At 34.9% G+C, this 22,362-nt stretch overlaps 3 protein-coding genes and 1 pseudogene across 4 annotated transcripts; 2 read left to right on the forward strand and 2 right to left on the reverse strand.

Annotated features, from left to right (window-relative positions):
• LOC126714843 (lysine-specific demethylase JMJ31-like) overlaps positions 1 to 2,889 on the reverse strand; it is a 67,229-nt pseudogene extending 64,340 nt beyond the window's left edge.
• Positions 2,890 to 3,194: 305 nt separating this feature from the next.
• Positions 3,195 to 5,738, forward strand: LOC126692405 (uncharacterized). Its single transcript, XM_050388005.1, has 5 exons — positions 3,195 to 4,347; positions 4,844 to 4,901; positions 5,009 to 5,084; positions 5,176 to 5,301; positions 5,430 to 5,738. The coding sequence occupies exons 1-5, from the start codon at positions 3,195 to 3,197 to the stop codon at positions 5,721 to 5,723; spliced, it is 1,707 nt and encodes a 568-aa protein (XP_050243962.1). The 3' UTR covers positions 5,724 to 5,738.
• Positions 5,739 to 10,023: 4,285 nt separating this feature from the next.
• On the forward strand, positions 10,024 to 10,867 carry LOC126714872 (uncharacterized). The gene has a single exon (XM_050415275.1). It carries the CDS (start codon positions 10,107 to 10,109, stop codon positions 10,653 to 10,655), a length of 549 nt encoding a protein of 182 aa, XP_050271232.1. The 5' UTR covers positions 10,024 to 10,106; the 3' UTR covers positions 10,656 to 10,867.
• A 477-nt stretch (positions 10,868 to 11,344) lies between these two features.
• Positions 11,345 to 18,957, reverse strand: LOC126714860 (uncharacterized). 2 transcript variants are annotated; one of them, XM_050415264.1, is made up of 7 exons: positions 17,956 to 18,957; positions 17,058 to 17,160; positions 16,881 to 16,946; positions 15,719 to 15,892; positions 15,533 to 15,629; positions 11,838 to 11,977; positions 11,345 to 11,737 (listed from the first exon to the last, which is right to left on the reverse strand). In XM_050415264.1, exons 1-6 carry the CDS (start codon positions 18,521 to 18,523, stop codon positions 11,849 to 11,851), a joined length of 1,137 nt encoding a protein of 378 aa, XP_050271221.1. In that variant the 5' UTR covers positions 18,524 to 18,957; the 3' UTR covers positions 11,345 to 11,737; positions 11,838 to 11,848. The 2 variants fall into 2 exon arrangements, with proteins under 2 accessions (XP_050271221.1, XP_050271214.1); XM_050415257.1 differs by having other exon boundaries at positions 11,345 to 11,744; positions 17,956 to 18,955.
• Positions 18,958 to 22,362: the final 3,405 nt, after the last annotated feature.

Genomic DNA, 22,362 nt, shown 5'->3' on the forward strand with positions numbered 1-22,362 from the left:
CATCCCCTGAAAACTAGCCATGAAATGCCAACCATCTCGGTGAAACAAATCAGCAGTCAACATTTTGTGGATATAATGATTCATAAGGTATATATAAATGTTACTTCCACTTAATTGATTGTATCCTCAAATACATTTAAGCCAATGTGAACTTGTGCTTTGCAAAAAGAAATGCCTAACATAGTTTTGCAACTGAAAAGGAAATAACAGTTTTAAAAGTTGCAAGACCCCAATCCCCCCTTTCATTCCCTTCCCCCCCCCCCCCCCCCCCCCTCTTTCTCCTTGTCATTTGATAAGGTAATTAGGTCATCCACTCTTGGCATGCATATGGGCCATCCATGGCAAAGGAAACCAAAATAATGACTTCACCTTGTTTGCAGCCAGCAACTACGTACAAAAGGTTATGGTGTGGATCATATTGAGTACTTGATCTAGCTTGAGCATTGTTCATCCACAAGTTGATAGATGCTAGTGCTTTCCTATCCAAAAATGCAGGCTGCAGAAGTAACCAAGCTTGATTAGAAAAATAAAATCTGTGAAAGAACACTTTTGCAGAGAGCAATGGACTAGACAACGGTAGATAGTGAAAAGAAATATACTTTCTGTTTCAATATCTTCCCTCAAAGTTTCCAACTGAACCTTCTCTTCATTATCGGCATTCATAATTGGTGTCTAAATAATAAAATACTCAAAGTTGTTAAACCATAACCCTCTCAAAGGCAAAGTGCAACCTAAAAACCGAAAATTGATACATCCAAATCAAAATAAATACAAATTTATGAATTATAAAAAAGCCCATGAAGTTGGAAACTGTGCTAAATAGATTTATTCAAAGTTCCATAATGTTTTAAAAAAATATACAAAAAAATTACCCTCTCATGACTTCTAAGATCACCATAAAAGACAGGCGCTGATTTTGAGAGCATGGCCTCCACAATACCAGACCCTACTCATTCCTAAATTTCCATTAAGTTAAAGAAATCAAAAATTCATCTAATGACTTTATAAATAGAAAACTAATAACTGAAAAGCAATAGGTAGAACAACCTTTGTAGCTATGCTACTCAAGCATACACAAATAAAATTTAAGTGTACGTGCATTAAGGCTTATTCTTTAAGGCCAAAATCAGATATATTAGTCACAGTGTCAAGAAGATCATGCATCATGCACACACACATTTGAACAAGAATTTTAGGCTAAAACACACTTTTGACTCCTAGAATTTATTCCAAATTTCATTTTCATTCCTCAGTGCCATGTCAGCACTTTGTCACATATCGTAATTGAGTTCTTGAACAAATTTGAAACATATCCCATACAAAAATTGCATACATGGCAGATAAAGTGCCGACATGGCACATTAAAAAAATTAACGTGGCATGGAATAAATTTACCATAAAAAGAAGAAAGGGAAAAATTAATACCTTTTTAAATATTTTAGGGTCGTAATTGAAACTTTTTAAATTTTAAAGTACAACAAACTTGAGCCAAATTTTGAGAACTAAAAAGCATATCTCAGCCATAATTTCAAGGAAAATTCCAAAGCTCCTAACAATTTCACTACATAAAGTACCAATGAGCTCTAGCTCAATTGGCATTTCCTCCCCTAATAAGTGCTAGGTGATGAGTGAAATCATAGATTTAAAACCCATCAGATGCGTATGTAACTTACCAATCAATTTTTACAAATGGCATTAACTCCACATCTAATTTCATCCACCATAACAATATCATTTGCAAAAGACATACCCATCAAGGTACTTTCTGCTGAATCCACTTAATGAGCTCATTCATCTATCACCACTAGTGCAAAATGGACAAAATAACGCGACAATAAATAAATTTCCAAGTTATTTTTTTGTCCTGTGTTTAAAAGTTAGCACATCAATTTCTAATACTAATGAAAGTAAAATTTATTGGTAATTGACGGTAGCATCACTCTAATTTCAATTATTGTATTGATCAAATTTCAAGGGATATTTGATCCTACTCAAAGATAGTTATCGTTATTACACAATTTGGCATGAAATTTACTTCTATTGCTTCTGAAAAGCCAACAAAAAATCAAAGAGCACCTAAGCAAAATTGCGAAACCTGCAAATAGTCAAGGCCGCCATTGGATGGATTCCACTTGGAAAAAGCTTTCCAGTCCTTAACGCATCCAGATCCAGTAAACACCTGTAATTGAATAAGAAGAGAAAGAAGTAGAAAGTTTTGAGTAACATTTTTTTTTCCCGAGAAACAAACAGAGAATAGAGAAAGAGTGAGTGTGAATTTTTACAGCGGGAACGTTTGTGGATTGGATCAGAGACTCGAACTCTAACAAGGAACAAGGAATTAAAAAAACAAAACTAGCATCACATCTTTAGGGGCTGCTTTTCCATAGGTATTAGGCACTAGTGTGCGGAGGCATTGCATTATTTCTAGTCTGTCACTTGTGCAAAATCCACAGTAAAACTTTCGATGAACTATGATCTAATATTTTTCATAAAGAAAAAAGCAGTCTTAGATGTCAATATACAATGCTTTCAGTGAGACTAATTGTAGTCATAATTTTCTACTTTCTTTCAATTCACTTTAAAAGAGGAAAAGAAAAACATTTTATATCTGTAGAACAAAACAAATATAAGAAAGATACTTATTGCTCACAAAAGGAAGAAGAAAGGGGGAGGAGATCGGCGGCGACGCCACGCCATGGTGGAGACAGCGGCAAGATGCTGACAACGGCAAGTAAGTTCCTGAGACGTTGATACCCCCCTCTCTCTCTCACACACAAAACATTGCCCTTTCTGATTGATACCCCACAAGTTTCATGAAATTGAAAATAATCTTTCTTGCTTGCGTCGGTTCATGTTTTACGAATCAGAAGAGGAATAGTGTTGGGCATTACGCAGTTATTTTATCTTCAAATAAAAATTCTTTTAAATTTAAATTTTTATTTGTCTAAACTAAAGCCGGTAAAAAAACCAAATTTATTAATTTTAGATAAAAAAATTAATTTGCGTGACACGTAAGCATAAGTCAATCAACAACTACTAGCACTAGGGCGGTGATTCTTAAGGCGAGGCGGTGACTGTCCCTCCCCCTCCTATATATACATAACTCTTATTCCAAGTTCCAACACAAACCGAAACCGAAGCAAAAGTTTAGTAGTATTCTTCTTTCTTTCTTAAGTTGTTGAGAATTAATAATGATGGATGAGGAGGGCGAAATCCCTGGCTCCTGGTGGTCTTCTTCTTCTTCTCCCAATAACTTCCATCAAAGCGAGTCCATGACGAATTTGTTGTTGCTTCTCCAACAGTTTCCGTCTTCTGCTGATTCTGCTGCACAAGTTGCTGATTCTGCTGCACAAGTTGTCGACTCCGAGGTTGTTATTACCGGAACCAATCAGTTACAATCTTCTAATTCTGCTGCTGCGCAAGATGTTTATTTCGAGGACAATGCTGCTAGGGTTACCGGAACCAATTCCAACTCCAACTCCGAGCGCTCGTTTTTGGAGTTTATGGCTGAAGAGTTACCGCCTTTGGATTCCGCTCTGGAACATGAGATTACTAAGTCGAAGTCACCAATGTACGCTGCTGTTGTCGATTCCTCCAACGTTGCTAGCTGTAGCAATTCAAACGACTTGGTTCCTCTGCCATTGAATTCTGCATTATCTTTCTCGGTTCCTCTACCGATGCCTCCTCTACCGATGCCTCCTGTTGATCCTGTTGATTTTGTTAGTGAGCGCACTTATTACAAGAGCAAGCCGGACCTCCCTTGCGCTGCACTCAATCAAGAATTCAATGTAGTGAACAATACTCAATTTCAGCCTCCAATTGCTAGTACTAATGCTATTGCTTCTTATCATAATTTTGCAGATGAGTTTGTTTCTCTACAATTGAATTCTACAGTGACTGGTGCGGCATCATCGGTGGAATCATATTCATCAGTTCCTCTACCCATAGCTGCTGCTACTCCTCCTACTGCTGCTGTTGATTATAATGAGTGTGCTTATTACAAGAGCAAGCCAGACCTCGCTTGCACTGCACTCAATCAAGTTAATCCGCAATTCAATGTAGTGAACAATACTCAATTTCAGCCTCCAACTGCTAATGCTAATGGTGTTACTTCATATTATAATTTTGCAGGCGAGTTTGTTCCTCTATCATTGAATTCTGCAGTGACTGGTGTGGTTTCATCACCTCTACCAATGGCTCCTCATCCTCATGCTGTTGATTTCAATAGCGAGCACGCTTATTACAAAAGTAGGCCTGAAATCTCTTGCGCTGCTGCCAATCAAGTTAATCAACAATTCAATGTAGTGAACAATACTCAACTGCAGCCTCCAATTGCTAATACTAATGGTATTACTTCTTGATCATAATTTTGCCTTTAAATAGTTTATTTTGTATTCTTATTTGTATGTATTGCTTACAAAATTTCAACAATGCTATTATTTATATCACTTTCTTTCACGAATGAATTCTCATAGAAAGATTTTTTTTTTTTTTTTTTTTTTTTTGTACATTGGTCAGTTGTGTATTAGCTTGAGTTTTATTGCTCTTTGTTTTGTATTGTTTAGGTCTCTGTTTAATTGTAACTTGGAACTAGCCTTGTTTCTTCTAATGAATAAATCTTTATGATTTATCAAATTAATAAATAAATAGAATAATTCTATTATATCTATAATGTATGTTTATTTGCTTTGAGAATAGGGGCTTGTTTTTTTCAATTTAGGGTGTTGTGTTGAACTGTTATTTGATGATTGAATAGTTACATCAATTTGTGTTGTGGTTGAGGGTTTCTGCAATTAGCTGCCTCTACATCACTTGCTAAATTTGCTTTCTTGACCATGTACAGTTTTTCAATTTATGGCAAAGGTCATTGAAAATTCTGATGAGGCAAAGCGTCAAAGGAGGTTGGTAACAAGAAATTTTATGTTTTTTCAAATATTGTACAATGCTTCTCAATTTGTTTTTATATTTAAAATGGACTGCATACCAATTTGATTATTTTCCATATTAGGAAGCAAGCAAATCTAGAATCAGCTAGACAGTCTAGAAAAAGAAGACAAGACCTGATGAAAAACACTAAGATAGAGGTAATGCTTTGTGTTTTTTGTTAACGCTAAACACTCTCACCAACAGTATCCTTATATGAATGATAATTTAGGTTTTCATGGTTTTATATAGGTTGAACGTCTTAAGAGGACAGCCTCGGAATTATCACTGACTTGCTCGAAGCGTAAAGAAAATTGTGACACATCTCATTGTTGGAATAGAGTTGCAATAATTGATCGTGTGGCACTTATTGCACGGGTAAGTCTGAGAAACAAATCATGGAAATGCAAGGGTGTAAAATTACTTTCACTTTCTTTCTTTCTTCCCTTTGTAGTTTTTGCATTCATATAGAATGTGTTGTTTATATATCATTTGGATTTTTTCAGGTCTATACATCTGAGAAACAACTTATGAAAGTGACAGGGTTCCACCCACTCGATGACCCAGATTTTATATCTATAGCTAAAAATGCTGGTCTAAATTTGTCGGATGTTAGAAGCCTGATACATGCACCTACATATCTTACTTCACAAATTCCACCATACCTTAACCAACTGGTTTCTACTTTTTCCAATGCTCCACATCCAAAAGGACAACGAGTGCAAAATCAAAATTTTCTGAATACTAGTTTGCATGGGGCCATGCCTGGTTGGGACAATAACCAACAGAAAAAGTATTAGTTCAAAATTATTGATATTGATCTATACATCTTTCTATTTGTTATTATGATTTAGTTAAATCACTATTAGTTGATTTGGACAAAAGTACTAATAATGTAGGATTTGGATTTTAATTTCTTGTTGAAATGACTTGAATGATATGTTAAATTTTCCTTTTCTATTGATGAAATTTATGGATAGTTGAGCTTTATTAATTTTTTGAGTTGAAATTATTATGCGGGATATCACTAGTGTTTTTGTTGGAGCAACATACCTAGAGTTCAAATCTTCACATGATCACCTATTCTTATAAATGAAATATACATAACCTTCCTTCTTCTTTTCTTTTCTCTTCTTCTTCTTCTTTTGGAAAGGGCTCTTTTTTTGTTACATGCCTAAATAGGTGTGCACCGGGGAAAGGGCTCTTTTTTTGTTACATGCCTAAATAGGTGTGCACCGCAATTTGGTCAAGAATAATATTTTAGTCTTGTAATAATGTTGCACATATCGTATTTGAAAATTAATCATTCATAACCATTCTGCAAGAGATGCTAGATGGAAACAAAGAATAGAAATGATAGGTTGATATTCCATACTGAATTAAGTTATACAAACTAAGATATCTATTCAGTAAGACTGTCAGAAATTCATGGCAAATTTAGTGAACTTAATGTGCTTAAACAGTAAGGTGATGAATTCCTTTCACATTCAAAGACATGAACTCCAATCAATCTTTTGAACAAATAAACCATCACATGCAATCTCAATACAGTATCCAGTTTTGAAAGTTACAACTCACATAATGTGTGTCACATAACACCATTTTTACACATTATCCATTCATAAGAACTTATCCTCATCAAATAGTAAAAGAGGTGCACAGGTTAGCTACTAGTCACAAAATTTGTGTATGCATGCATCTTTTTATTTTATATGTTTTTCCCCATTTAGGAAAGGGAACATATAAATATAGAAGTATGGGAACTGATTGCAAGTTATGTTAAATAGAAATAGAACTTACTAATGATACACCACCAAAACCCAGCTCACACATAGTGTTGACATTTACTTCAGCAACGAGCAACCCCATCACAACTTGGAGTGACTTAAAATTCTCACAAACTTCCCTATTTCATGAGTACTAACTCTCTCTCTCTCTCTCTCTCTCTCTCTCTCTCACACACACACACACAAAGCCTAAGGGAATTACCATAAAAGCCCAACATGCATGTAACTGCAGAGGCTAGAAATCCAGATTCTTGTGTCACATCAAGAATTGCAAGGATTCCGGCACCCACCTAATATTTGTTAATTAATAGCATTGAAGATAATGTATGGTCAAATTAAACCAATGTGTTGTTTGAATTAGTATACATCAAGCCAAAACAACGACATAAATGAACAATAACCAAATGGCATAGCTCCTAGGCAGCTTCTCCTTGATTTTCTCCAGATTTCATTCTTCTCCTTTATTTTGCTTTCAAGGGAATGCTCATGCAGTCATGTGCAGCAACCTAGAGGCACTCTTTTGCCTTCGTGTGTTGTCCAGGAAGTTCTCTATAAATCCTTTCTTTTCCTCTGGGTAAGTTGCTTCTGCATTTGCTAGTGCACTGGCTTACACAAGTGGAGTGAATGTCCTTATGTTTTGCTTGATAGTTTTTCCTTACTTAAACCTTTCACTACACATATGAAAAAGAACAATAAATAAAGGCAAGAAAACTAAGTGCTCCCACAAACATCCAAGGGGGTGAAGGACTCTTAAGTAGTTTAAATGAGGACTATAACCAGTCTTGAAGCCGCCAGACTTCCACATTTTGCCAATAGTTCATATGTTGAACATATATAATCAGTGGAGTTGCTCTCCCGAAACAAACATGTTTTTGATACCTTTCGTGCAATCAAAACACACAAACACATTCTATTTGCCACAAAACATTGAAGAATCCAATCAACCACACATTCTATTTACCATCAAAATTTCAGTATAATATCAATCAAATACCCAAGTACCTCTTTCTTTCAATTCATGAAAATTAACATGAAATATGCACATCAAGAAATCAAGAATGTGACAGTACACATATCATACTTGTGCATGTAGAATTGCAATTCATGAGAATGAAAATGTTACAAGGCAGTGCTGCTTTTAAAAAAAATATCCAGATACTGCACATTTGTAGGCTAATCCAAAACCCAAAATCATGGCCATAAATATTCCAACTTGAGTACATTGCCGAATTTATGAAAGTGGAAAATTATCGAACGAAAGAAAAGTTTGAATGTGTGTTGCGTTTAGAGATCTCAACAAGGCTAGCTCTAAGTATGATTTCCCACTACCTTCCTTATAGGTACACCAATCAATGGAATGAGCTACTTTGACAAAATCAAGGAATATTTAATGAATCCTTTAATAACATTGCCACCATCAGTAAAAAGTTTTTTTTTTTTTTTTTTTTTTTTTTTTGGTACTTGAATAGGAAATTTGGGGTTTGCAGAACATACACCAAAAACTAATTGATACCTTTGAATTTGATAATAAAAGAGCAATCATCATAAAATACAGTAGACATCATTGATCATATTATGATTATTATTATTGTTATACTATGAAATTTTAGTCCTTATGATCATTAGTCCTTAAAATTTTATGATTATTATTATTGTTATACTATGAAATGGGAAACTTTGTAGAGTGTAACATTTCTTTTAAGGTTAAAAAGATATAATTTTGATTTTAGAATATTGAAAATCTGTATAATATCTAAAAGCTAAAATGTAACATTTATTAATGCTATGTTAAGTTATACCAGTGTAACATTTTGGTCCTTTTAGTCCACTGTAGTCTGTTTAGCACTTTTCAGTCCTTTTGGTCCAGGTTGGTCCATTTTGGTCTATTTAGTCCAGTTCAGTTCAGCTCGGTCTATTTTGGTTCATTCAGTCTAGTTCGGTCCATTTTAGTCCATTTAGTCAAGTTCGGTCCATTTTAGTCCATTTCGGTCTTTTTGGTCCATTTTAGTGATACTTTGGGATGAGAGCTTTCTTAGAAAAATGAGTTGTTTTATTGACAACTATGTCATATTCTCAGTATAATGTTTGTAGATTCTTGATAAAATTACATTTTTCTTATGTTATTAAAATCTTGTATTTTATTTTTTCTAATATAAATGATGGATTTACTTATGTATGTTTTTCTCTTTAGGTCATTCAAGACATATAGATGATTCTCATAAAAATAAAAAAAAATAAAAATTAAAAGGACATATAGATGATGAATAATTTGTAAGGAGTACAAGAAACAAAATGCATTATGTTTCATTAAAAGAAAAAATGCTTACAAAATTTAAAACACAATCAAATAAAAAATATAGATAAATTAATTTAGGAAATATAATTGTAAGAGCACAAAAGAATGGGCCAAGCCCACTTAGAATAGTGGTACTCAACATTTTCGGTCCAACACAATTAATTTGTAAGAAAGTGGGCTTTCAATGTCAACTATAATGCTAAGTAGGATTCAAGCGTGAAATTAAGGATGTAATGACTCTTTATGTGAAAAGATGAAGTAATGAAACATAGATTTAGTATAAACTCTTCATCGGGCCTGTTTGAGGATAGATTGTTCTAATACAATTAATGTCAATCTCTCCACAATCTGATACTTAATTCTTTCTTTTCAATTTCTATCCTTCCACCCCTTTCCTAGAGGGGTTCTTTTCCCTTATATAGTCTTTTCTAATACATCTCAACCCTTTACCTATATGTTTTAAGGGAATAATTGGGATGCTTGACCCATAAAGACCCTTCTGGAGGTGGTAGAAAATGTCATGAGCTATGGAGCTGTTGTTCGAGTGTCTTTTCCTCATAAATACAGCCGACTTAGTAGGTGCAGTGCATTGAATGTGGAGGTGATGGCCACCTTCCCAGATATTTCCTTTCTTCTGTGTTTGCACGTCTCTGTTGTCTTCCTTAGTGTTTTACTTTTTGGTGCAAGAAGCCAACTAAGAAATTCATGAGATGCATCTGCTCCTCGGACGATGAGTCCATCAGCCTCCCTTCCTCGGACATCTGTTCATAGGTTTAGTCTGAATTAGTGTTGTCTTCATGTCTTCCCTCCTCTGACTTAGTCCACGTGTCAGACCTGGATTGGTGCGTGGATGGGCCTTAGCTCATCCACAGATAGGGCATTGTCCTGTGCTTCCCTCTCTCCCACAATAATATATGGTACTTTGCTAATCATATAATTTTAAGAAAGGTTTGAGATCTCATCTATTATTTTCATTTTTTTTACTTTTTTTTTTTTTTTATATATATATATATGTAGTGGATTGAAAAAAAGAAAAAAGAAAAAAAGAGACGTGGTTTTGTGTTGTGGGAAGTGGAAAGGAAAAAAGAATCGAGATTGAGATGAAGAAGGCGCAGAGTGAAGCAAAGGAGGTGGAAGAGCTGCTACAAGCAGCTCAGGACGAATTGCTTCTCAAGCTTTCTCTCGATTCCCACATGTCCCGAGTCTCTCCCAACTACATCGACTCCGATCTCGACCGTCGCTTCCAAGCGCTCAAAAAATCTCGACCTTCCTCCTCATCCGTTGTTCCTCAATCTCAATCTCAATCTCAATCTCAAGAGCACAAATCGACCGACAACAACAGCAACAACTCCGATCTCTCTGCCAGATTCGCCGCTCTTAAAGCTAAGGGCTCTTCTTCTTCTTCTGCAGCTGTTGGTGTTGGTGCGGGTCCCAGCAGCAATATATTATACGAAGAAGAAGAAGATGATGAAGATGACGAAGTGGAGAAGTTGATTCGGTGGGCCAAGGATGCAGCTCGTCTCGACCCTTCTCCTCCATCTGATGATGATCAAGATGATGATGATGATGAAGAAGACGACGACGACGAAGAAGACTATAAGAAAGATTGCCATGAAAAGCCTAAGGGAAATCATCCTCGTCGGAAATAAAGACCCATTTTCTATTTTATTTTGATTACAACATTCTTCTTGACTTGTCCTTCATCATTGTTACCAAATTATTACTTCGAGACTATATGTCAAATAAATCAAAATGTAATTTCTTCGATTCCAATTGCCATTGGTTTCTGCTCTTGTCTTTTGGTTTGAATATTGTAGTAACAAATTCACGTAATTTTATTAAGACATTTGTGGTTTCATCATTCCTTGTTTATCTCACCACTAAACACCAAAGAAAGAGCCAAGTCTTTTCAGTATGATACACGCACATTTATTGGTAGACCAATTCTTGCCTACTGTACTGTCCTCTACTGTTAACCATAATTCACCACCATTTGTCCTTCACGCACATTACCTTTCACAACTTCTTCAGAAATTTCTATTTGCATTTTCTAAGAGCTGCAACTGCAATGCCAGCATAGTGTGAATTGGTATTTTTTGTAATGTACAGCATTTTCAAGCACTTCATTGATTTCAAACTTCAAACACCCACACACACACACACACACACACACACACACAAAAGTACTACTACTATTATAGTTGAACACTAAAACTTGGAAGGGGAGAGAGAGAGATCTAATAGCGGATTTACCCCAATGACTAGCCTTAAAGTACTTGATCCTTAAGCAAACAATTCGATTGTAACAATTAAAACTACTTCCACTTGGAACAACTAATGGAGATAAATGTTTTTATAATATCATACATGTACAACTCAACTTGATAAAATATGCAGAGTAACAAAGCCTTAAAAAAGTAAAAACCCCAAGAATATTAAAAAAAAAAAATCAGAATATCTAACAACTGTGTGCCATAAAATTAATATTCCAGCTATCAATCTAGTGTAAATCACCCTTCACAGTGGGCTGACATTCATATATATCTAATGAACAGCAATGACGCTAAGAACTATCTGACGGTAAAACTGGTGGTACAGGATGACTTATGACCACATGGCGATTAACCACAAATGGCAATTTGGAAGAGCAAAATTCACGTCAAGGTCGTGGAGCTTTTTCTTACTAGTACTATATAGCCAAAAGAATTTTGAATTCTACCAAAGCTTTTCCCTGTATCCTGCAGAAAATGGAATTAAAACATCTATATATCATTTACGAGACAGGTAAGATAGAAACAAGGATGAGAAACAAATGGAAAGGGTTTCCCAACCTAGCATGAAATTAACGGAATTCATCATGGTACTCATAGTCATCCTCGTCCTCATCGTCATTGAATATAGCACTGTAAAATACATAAGGGTTATCAATCATCTCTGCCAAGGTTAGACGCCCATCTTTATCAGCATCTGCCTGCAACAAAAAATCAATACATTATTTTAAAAACTAAACTGCTCTATTCATTATCAAGTCACACTTCCACAAAACCAACTTGAACCCAGAAATTAATCTGAAATCTGTTGTTAAATCAAATTCATGTGATAGTCATCATTAGCATGAACTTCTACTTTGTATACTACTAGCACTTCTAGAACATTAACAAAAGAAGAGATAGGAAAAGAAATTTTTTTAGAAGGAAAGATAAAAAAGAAATCAGCAAACCATAATGAGACCACAAATTTATCACAACTAAACTGGTGTCCATTTTTTAACAAGAAAAGATGATTTGCACAATCACAATAAGGTTCCTAAATTAGTGCTCTCCTCTTAGCTAGGAAATCAGCTTGTGAGTTTTCTGAACAAATTGGAATTAGAATGCTACCCTAAAGGCCCATAGGGAGACCAGCAATTTCCTTCAGCATACCAATAGAACCCTTGAGATCAGGATATTCCTAAATGCACTGCACAAAATGCATATTTCAATCAACTTCCCCAGCCTACTATAGCCTATCAACTATTTGCATCCTCATTATCAACTTTTTATGTAAGTAAATAATATTTCATAAAGGAATAGCCTGAGTACACGGGAAGTAACACAGGGACCCTAAATGAAATAAAGGAGAACTACAAGGATAACATCTAAAGTTAAAAGTATCTATAAAATCCTAGATGTCGGAAGCAGTACACAGCCTTGCATCTAGATCCCACTCATAAAAAGATCCCAAGAATTTGGACTTCATTTGAAGTACCGAGAATTCCTTCAAAGATACTTGCACTCATTTCTCTCCATATACTCCACATTAGACATAGAAGACTCACCCCCCAAATTTTAGGCTGTGATTTTGTGCCAAAAGTTCCCTTCCAACTAAACAACAATTCAGATACCAACTTTGGCATTACCCAATTCACTCCTACTAGAAGTTGGAAGCAGTACATGGCCTTGCAGCTAGATCCCACTTATAAAAAGATCCCAAGAATTTGGACTTCATTTGAAGTACCAAGCGTTCCTTCAAAGATACTTGCACTCGTTTCTCTCCACATACTCCACATTAGACATAGCAGATCACCCCCGAAATTTTAGGCTGCGACTTTTTGCCAAAGGTTCCCTTCCAGCAAAACAACAATTCAGATACTGACTTTGGCATTACCCAATTCATTCCTACTAGACAAAACACAAATGTCCATAAGCCTGTGGCACCCCACGATGAAGATAAGATAATCTATCGACTCCCATTGGATTTGCATATACAACACCAATCCACAATAATTATACCCTTCTTTCTCAAATTATCAATTGTTAAGACTTTTACCCTGCACTGCAGTCCAAACAAAGAAAGCAACACGAGACAGAGCTTTAACAGGCCAAATAGATATCCAAGGAAAAGATTTATTACCCCCCTCTCCCTCAGCACATTATAGTATTTATTTACTATAAATCCCAAGTCTTTAGAATTAGACCAGATCATCTTATCCTCCTGACCTTGTTACACCTTAGCTGTATACAGTTTCTCCAAAAAAGCATGCATTGACTCCAACTCCTATTATGAACAGCTTCAATAAATGAAGGGTTCCATAGAATAACACCATGTGTAATCTCCATATAGTCTGCCACTGTTGCCTCTGTTTTTGCAATTTGAAATAGTTTCAGGCCAACATCACAGATCATGCCAAAAGTGATCCCCTGAAACTATTTCCCACCTAGAAACAGATGAAATACTCAAATTTAACCCAACCTTGGCTTATGAACTTCCATAAGCTGACACCATATGGACCCCTTACACTTTCCACGCACCAACCACCCCAAGTGATCCAACATTCAATCTCTACCACTCTTCGCCAAAGTGCAACCCTCTCCACCACTAAACACAACAATCATTTGCCTAGAAGGGCTTGGTTGAAAATCAAAATCATTATCAAATTCCACCAAAGCCAACGATTTCTGGAAGATAAGCCAATTAAGACCCAGACAATACCCATGATTCGTACTAAGCTGACAATAACATCTTCCCTTAAATGCCAAGAGAAGAGCATCTACATTCAACTTTTACTAACATAATGCAAGGCAGGCCAAAATATTAAACTGCAAAATCCTGGACAAGACGGTGAGCTAGATCCTAACTTAGTTGATGACAGATTTCCTAGTGAACTCAAAGCATAAAAATGTCAAAGAAGAGACAATTATCTGATCAGCAGAATAGATAAGTATGTCCTTGATGGCCTATCACTTCTCTCATCCCAAATAATTATACTAGAAACAATCCTGACTATAAAAAAAAAATAATTGTTCTTTTAGGACCGCCACTTAAAACACATAGGGCACTGTTTCCTGTCTACTAGATCCATTGAGATGCCTAAAACTAGAGGCCTCCAACAAAAAGTGCCACCATGAAATGAAAACTGACCATCGTATGCTCTTCCGAGCTTCCTTAAGAAGCAGTCAAGTCTTATAAAAGTCACCAACCATGGAGATAAAATTGTAGGACAGAAAATTAACAATAAAGCTGTTAACTTTGCTAATCCATGCCTAAGAACCATGAGTTTGTACAGCTGTATGCTTCTGCATGGATAAACAAATTTGAAACAAGATACACACATCTGATATAGTAATTTTACAATCCCAACAAAACAAAAAATACTAAACAAAACTCTCAGCTGGAAGAGGGGGAAAAGAACTGGAATACAAAAAACTCATAGCCTTATAAAGAAACACACAAAAAAACACATACAGACATACATAGATACGGAGCCTTCAAAGGTGCTTACTTGCACACACACACAGAAAATAGACATACAGGACAGGGCCTTTGAAGCATTTTATATCTGAATTAATTTTTAAAATTTGCACCTGTAGCTTCAGTGACCAAGTCCATCTAGGGGCAGCAAAGTTCAATATAATAAAAATTAAATCTGCATGGCTACTATCACTCCTGTCTCCTCTTATCAACATCATCCATGACAACAACTTATTAGTATATGCTGCCTTCAGCCAACAGGCTGGCTATCTCCTGAGCATCTTTGGGTAATACTTCTACATAAAGATTTCCATCTCTAGTTAGATGCACAACTTGAAACACAACAGCAGTTGTGAACTTCCATGAAACCTCAGATGAAATAAGAATAACAAACATGTTTGAATGACAAGTTCTTTCGCTTATCGGAAAAACAGGGAGTCGAGGACCTTAATGATACATTTCAAACAATAGCTTCTCTTAAACTAGGACAAATAACATTGATTACACGATACAAGAGAACCGAAGCAAAGTTGACTGAAGATGCAGAACAAGGCTCCTGATTATTTAAGATTCATTAAATTATCATTTAATAAGACCCCCACCATAAATAATATTTTGACTCATATTAGTAAACATGCAAAATAGTATTGCTTCACACTAAATACAATCTTCCAAGTAAGTGGCTGCAATTATATTTAGTGCTTAAATGACTCAATCTGCATATCGAAATGACTCAGCAAGTACAAATAGATACATTTCTCATCAATCAAATAAGAAACTGGTTTCAGTTGAATACCTGTGATATGATGTAATCTGCTTGTTGTTTCGCATAGTAACTCTCTGACGGGTGAAGTTTTCCAATTACAGGTAGTAGTTCTACATCTGACAAGTATCTGTGAAAGAAAATTCCAATACAAGTAAATAATAGAATATATCATTCAAAGAACATTATTTATATGAGAAATATATCTTTGATCAATACCCATCACCATCTTTGTCAAGCTGAGCAAACAATTTTTTTGCTGGGCCCTCCATTGAATCATCAAATTGATGTGAAGAATTGTGACCTTCTTCATCATAGTTCCTCACCATGTCAAAAAGCCCATGAAAAAATTCTTTAAAGTTAACCTTCCCGTCTTTGTCAGTGTCTCTTTCCCTAAGGAGGCAAAAGTGCAAAGTGACCAATTAGACAAGGAAAAGCAATGACATTACAACGAAATCAAAGCCCCATTAGAGATGACATTGAAGAAACAAAGGGTGAAACATTGTAGTACGATAATAAAATTAAAAGAGTCATTAATCAAACCAAGGCAAAAGAATTGACTGTGTAATTGTGTATCAAGTAGTTAACTCATCAAATGTAGTTATAAGACTTTGAATAAAATTGGTTACCACTAGATTCATGCACATGTACCCAGAACTTAAAGGAAAGGTCCCTGACCACCAAAGAATTCCCATCTTTTTTTTATTTTTTATAAGTATCAAAGAATTCCCATCTTATATACCTATATGGTTAAAATCAGAATTCATAGGTAATTAGCTTCATATGAAACAAAATGAGTTCAGAGCGAAGAAAATAAAAATTTTCAACCAAGTTAGTCAGAATTTTTAGATTTTATAACTCATATGAATATTTATTAAAAAGAGAACACAAGTTAGTTAAAGTGTTTACATGAAAGTTTAATGTGAGTGAGAATCAGGTGTCAAGTCCCTTATAAGAATAAAAACATAAAGTATACTATCAATTCATGCATCAACAATGCATCTTGAATGATGCATTAAGTGGCCTGTTTTTATACTGAAAATGATACAAGAATTCAAGAAAATCTAGTGATCAAATTCAATAAATAATAAAAATGTTAGAATATGCTGCCAGAAAGGGAGAATATAGACTGGGAGGAACAGATTAGCGCTGACTAATTGAATTGGCAACCTAGAGCCTTTCACCATAAGAAAATCATTCCATGCCCTTGGGGAACGATCTCAATAAGTAGGTAAAAACATTTGTAACTAAGTTCCCAATGGCAACAATGACACAACTACAAACCGGACTGAAAAATGAATTTATCCAATGCATGTATGGATTAAAAGGATGCAATAATTTATAACTGGCAGAGAAGGGAACTTAATGAAACTCAAGTTACCTTAGCTCCTCCTTGCACAACCACTGAAGTAGCTTTGGATTTTTAGTATCAGCTGGGTGCAGAAAGCTAGAGAATGAACAAGGGAAAAGTTGAGGAAAAGCATTAGCTGCAATTGAAAGACCAATTAAAGAAGCTTTTTGCAATAAAAGAAACTTTCTAAACAAAGTAGAAGCTCACTCGTTAAACTCAGTTATATTCAGAAGACCATCTCCGTCTGCATCTGATGCATTAAAATGCTCCTCTTTCCACCAACCCATATCATAGCCAAAAGAAGTATTATCTGGTAAATGAAATAGAAATTAGTAGCCAAGACAAACTCATATAGAAATGAGGTCCTGATGGTCTATGAGAAAACATAAGATATGGCCCCTAAAAAGAACAAACTGGTGACAACATTTCATTGTAGATGACCCAAACAGTAGTACGATGGTCACAGCCACATCCTATATACGGTAAGTTAAACTAACTAAAGAGAGACTCTACATGATCAAGTGGAGTAAAGAGGAATCCTAAAAATTGGATCTTGCTTATACTAAAATCTTGAATCAATTTATAACGTTTGTACCACAACATAGACGAGTAACTATCACAGTAAACCCGTTAATGAACTAACTGAGACATAATTAAGATGCCTAGTTATCTAATTTAGGAAATAAAATTAAGACAAAAATTAAGAAGTCTAATAAATGCTTCATAAAGTCAAGTCAATTCATAGTCTCATGAACCGTTAAACATATTATAACTACATCAATTGAGCTCTTCTACAACAAGAAAGAAGAAGTAAAAGCGTAATCCACATATTCACCAAAAAAAACAAGACACACGGCTTTCTCCAAGAAAACATGAATTCACTTGATTACAATGAGATTAAGAAACAAATAACAGTGAAATTAGAACAGAAATGCATCATGTGTCGCTAACTATCCAATGTTCACACCATTTTAAAAAATGACTACATAGACTAAAATTGAGCATTCCCATTCCCATTGACATAGCACCCATCAAAAATTCCAAAAAGAAAAACTGATCCAAAATCTACCATTACTCAAACACACATAAGACAAAAGAAACAGACCTGCATTTAGAACCCAACTGGGGGGCTCATACTCAGCAAAAGAGACAAACCCATCTTTGTTCTTATCATGCACATCCATTTCCCTCTGTGTCCTATGCATCACTTCCCTCTCAGCTTGCTGCAAGTTCCACTGAGTCAACTCGTGCTCAGTCACAAACCCATCAGCCGGGTCCGCATCAATCCTCGGAAACAACACGACCAACCTATCGGTCACATTAAACCTCTCCTCGTCATTCAAGTAATCCTCGGCGTCCGCGAAGTCCTCCCACTCGGGCTGTGACTCAGCTCCGGGAGCCGAGTCCGATTCATGTTGAACCAACTCGGGGTGAGCGTGTTCCATGTACTGCCTCTCCCAGTGACGGTCCTCGCGGCGGAGCTCGAGGTCAGCGACAATGGGGTCGAACGGCACGGGGTCATGAGGGGGACGCACTTGGTGAGAGAAGGTGAAGTTTGATCGGAGCTTTAGGCGGCGGTGACGGTGGTTTGAGGGTTTACTCGGAGAGTAAGAGATAAGAAAGAGAATAAGCACTGCTACGGTTATGTATATCAAAATCGAAACTTTGCCCATTGTATTTTTTTTTTTTTTTTTACAATATATAGTGTTATATGTTTACAATGCAATGAAAACTTCAAATGGGTGTGTTCAAAATTGAAGATTTTGGGTGATTTTGGAAATGGGAATTGGAGATTTTGGGTGTGGCGTTGACAATGCAATCTAAGATTGCAAATGGGTATTGTTCAAAATTGAAGATTTGGGTGATTTTGCAAGGGATCTAGCACTGGTTTTAGAGAGAGAGAGAGAGAGAGAGAGAGAGAGAGTTGAAGAAATTGGAGTGAAAGGTGAAGAAGTGTTAAGGTGAATGTGGTGGTTTTTAGTTGTTTGTGAATTTGTGATGTGATGTGGTGTCGTGTAGATGTAAAATTGTAGATCTGCTGGACAAACCAGTTCATGGGTTTTACCCGTTGTTTGTCTGTTGTCGATGTTGTTGTGCGTGTGTGTCTTTCTCTCTCTCTCTACTTTCTAAATAACTCCGTATTAATTAACACACAATTTGCTGTTCGATTGCATGTGCTAGCTTTTTATTTAGTACTCTAGAAATGTTATAATACCATATATTTTTCTTTTCTAAATTGAGGGTTTTTGGAGATAGGATAGAGATTTTTTTTTTTACTTTTTAAAAAAATTTTATAATTAGATAGTTAGGAAAATGAGATTTGAATCTTGAGGTTCCAATTGAACTAGACACGCTTTAAGGCTCTTTATGAATAAATTACAAGAAAAAATGTTGTCAATGGATAAGAGCGATGGAATACCAGAGAAGACAGGACCGTACAAAGAAAAAAAATGGTATCGAGCAAGACTTTATTTTTTGGTTAAGCAAGAAATTAATCATTATTCAAAACTAAGTCGTGAAATCAATGTATCTCATTTAATGGATTCAGTACTTAACTACTTCAACCAATTTAGGAGCTATTTGGTATATTATTTTAAACACATGTTTTTAGTTTTAAAACAATATTATATATATTTTAACACATTTTTTTATCTACACGTATTTTCAAAAAAAATTGAAAATTATTGTTTAAATACACGTACCAAACAGACCCTTAATTTTCATTATTCTTGAGTCAATAATTACTTTTTAAGAATTAGAATTATTAAACAACTCAAAGAACACCACCATAAATTGAGCTTTTCAAAGGGGAATAGCAGCTCATGTCCTCTAGAGCTTATGAAATTCTAGTGTAAAAAAAAATTAATAAAAAAATGTTGTGCTCATGCTTGTGAGAAATTATTGAGTATGTAGCGTATAGCGTAGTAAGAGTAATGGTAAAAGCCATACATATAAAATTAAAGATATTACATAATATACGAATATGTAAAAGGTTGGGTTGGTTTGAGATTAGTGATTAAAAAAAATACCAAACTGAAATCAAACCAACCAACATCTCTTACAAGAATCTCAAACTAAGCAACCCATTAACTTGTTAAAAATTAATCCATTATCTTTAGTTAGGATTGGGTTGGTCAGGTTGTCGGGTTTGATTTACACCCCTAATTTCACTGTTTTTTTAAGAGAATATTGATGAGAAAATAAAAAGAATCATTATCCATGTCATTTCATGTCCTCTCTTTCCAAAAAAACAAAACTCTCAAGCAATCACAATTTTCTTTCAATTCAATCCTCTCATATATACTATAGATCTGTTTGGATACCGCTTATTTTACTGAAAACTGAAAATACTGTAGCGAAATAATTTTTAAATATGTGAATAGTACTGTAAGACACAGTTTTAAAGTTTTTTTTTTAATAAAGTACTTATGGGTCCCGTGAATAGTATACAAAACTCACAGGAAAAACATAATTCTACATTTGAAAACGTGAAATGCTCTTCTCAAAAAAAAAAAAAAAAAAAAAAAAAAAAAAAAACAACAACAACGTGAAACACAAACTCAAGTCCTTTTCAACACTATCCAAACGGATACTATAACAAAAAAGAGAAGAAAGTAGAGAGATAAGTGATCCATACTCAACTAGTATTGCAAACTTCCTTGCCATGCATGGAAAAATTTTGCATAAATTTATAATATAATTTTTATGCCTGTTTTAAACTGAAATAAATAAAATTTATTTATAAATAGGCTTCTTACCTTCATTGTTTATACTAACTAAAAAATCGGTAATCATGAAAAACCATAAATGTTGGCCTAAAGAGGATTCATATGCTAAGCATTAACTGTTTCAACTTTCAAATGTTAACAAGTTTTACTGACATAAAAATGTAATTTTACCCTTCATAACTTTACGCTTGGTTCTTCTCATAATTTATTCAAATTACATGCATTTAAAAAGGAAAAAAAAAAAGAAAAAAGAAAAGAAAAGTTAAAGATCATACAATGTGAGAGCCGTAGGCCCGTAGCTCACTCTAAGAGCCCTCCATGGGCCATTGTATCACAAAATGACAAAGACAAAAGAAACAGGCCCATAGAAGGAGCTCCAAACCCAACTTTCTCTGCATTAACACGAATGAAAATTGTAATGAAAGTAAAACCCAACCCACCATTAATTCCCTCACACATTCCAAACCCAAATAAACACATGCTGCCAAAGCCCCTTGCCCCATGGCTATTTAACATACTACCTTCTCTTCTTTTGATCCAATCAACTCAGTCTTTCGGAAGGTTTGACTTTTTTCTCAAAACTCAAAAGTTTTGTCAGTCTTCTTCTCTTCTCACTGCTTTCTTCTGTAATAATCCAGTTTCATTTACACCCCATATTTAATGTTAGATTTTTGCTGATAAATTAGTTTTGCCCATTCAACCGCTAACACCTTTTATTTTTGTATCAGGTTTTCTTATTTTCATCGGATTGTGATTGTAAGTGTTTAAGAAAATTCTTTCCAAATGCTGAAGATAGAAGATAGAAAGAAGGTGAATACTGAATATGGTAGAAGAAAAAGAGTAATTATAATAATAATAATAATAAAGGAGATGCTAATGAGTGTCCTTAGGGCATTAGTTAACAATCTATTTTAAGAAAATTTTAACGTTATTTTTATGGGAAATGAAAAAAACTATCAAAATATTAATTTTTTTTAACTGGATTATTAACCAATACCCTAAAAGCACTTGTTAGCCTGACCCTAATAATAATAATAAGCCTGCAAAGGAAGAGTGAAACACATTACGAGTGCCCTTAGGGCATTAGTTAACAATCTATTTTAAGAAAATTTTAATGTTACTTTTATGGGAAATAAAAAAAAAAAAAAAAAACTATCAAAATATTAATTTTTTTAACTGGATTATTAACCAATACCCCCAGAGCACTTATTAGCCTGACCCAAATAATAATAATAAGCTTGCAAAGGAAGAGTGAAACACATTTTTCACTTGACTTCTTGATTTTCATAAATGTTCTTAAATGTATGTACAAAATTAAGAAATTCAATACCACACGTGACACAAAATTCCAATTTTGAATTTTATTGGATTTTCACTTAATTATGACTTTAAATATATGTATAAATTTTGGGATTTAGAGGCTCAAATTGTAGAGAAGCCTAGAGTGCCCCCATGAGGTATATATTATCTTGTCTACTACATATCGAGTACTAATAGAAATAGTATGCTACATGAAGTATATTATTATTATCCAGCACATTGCACATCCAGTCTATTATAATATTTCATCCTAATAAGGCTTGGTACACCTCCAACTCCCGCCATATTTATTACAACAAAAAAAATTGTTGCAATAAATCATAGCAACAATATATTTTGTTGTTGTACAGCACCGAGATCCCAAGACCCATATGGGTCCTGGGCCCAGGCCCAATGGAACGGCCCCATTACCCTAAGCCATTCTTGAAACTGCCTTCATGTAAAAACAAGTTTTGGGTTTCGAA

This window comes from Quercus robur, chromosome 1 (genome assembly GCF_932294415.1).
Source record: "Quercus robur chromosome 1, dhQueRobu3.1, whole genome shotgun sequence".
Taxonomy (NCBI): Eukaryota; Viridiplantae; Streptophyta; class Magnoliopsida; order Fagales; family Fagaceae; genus Quercus; species Quercus robur.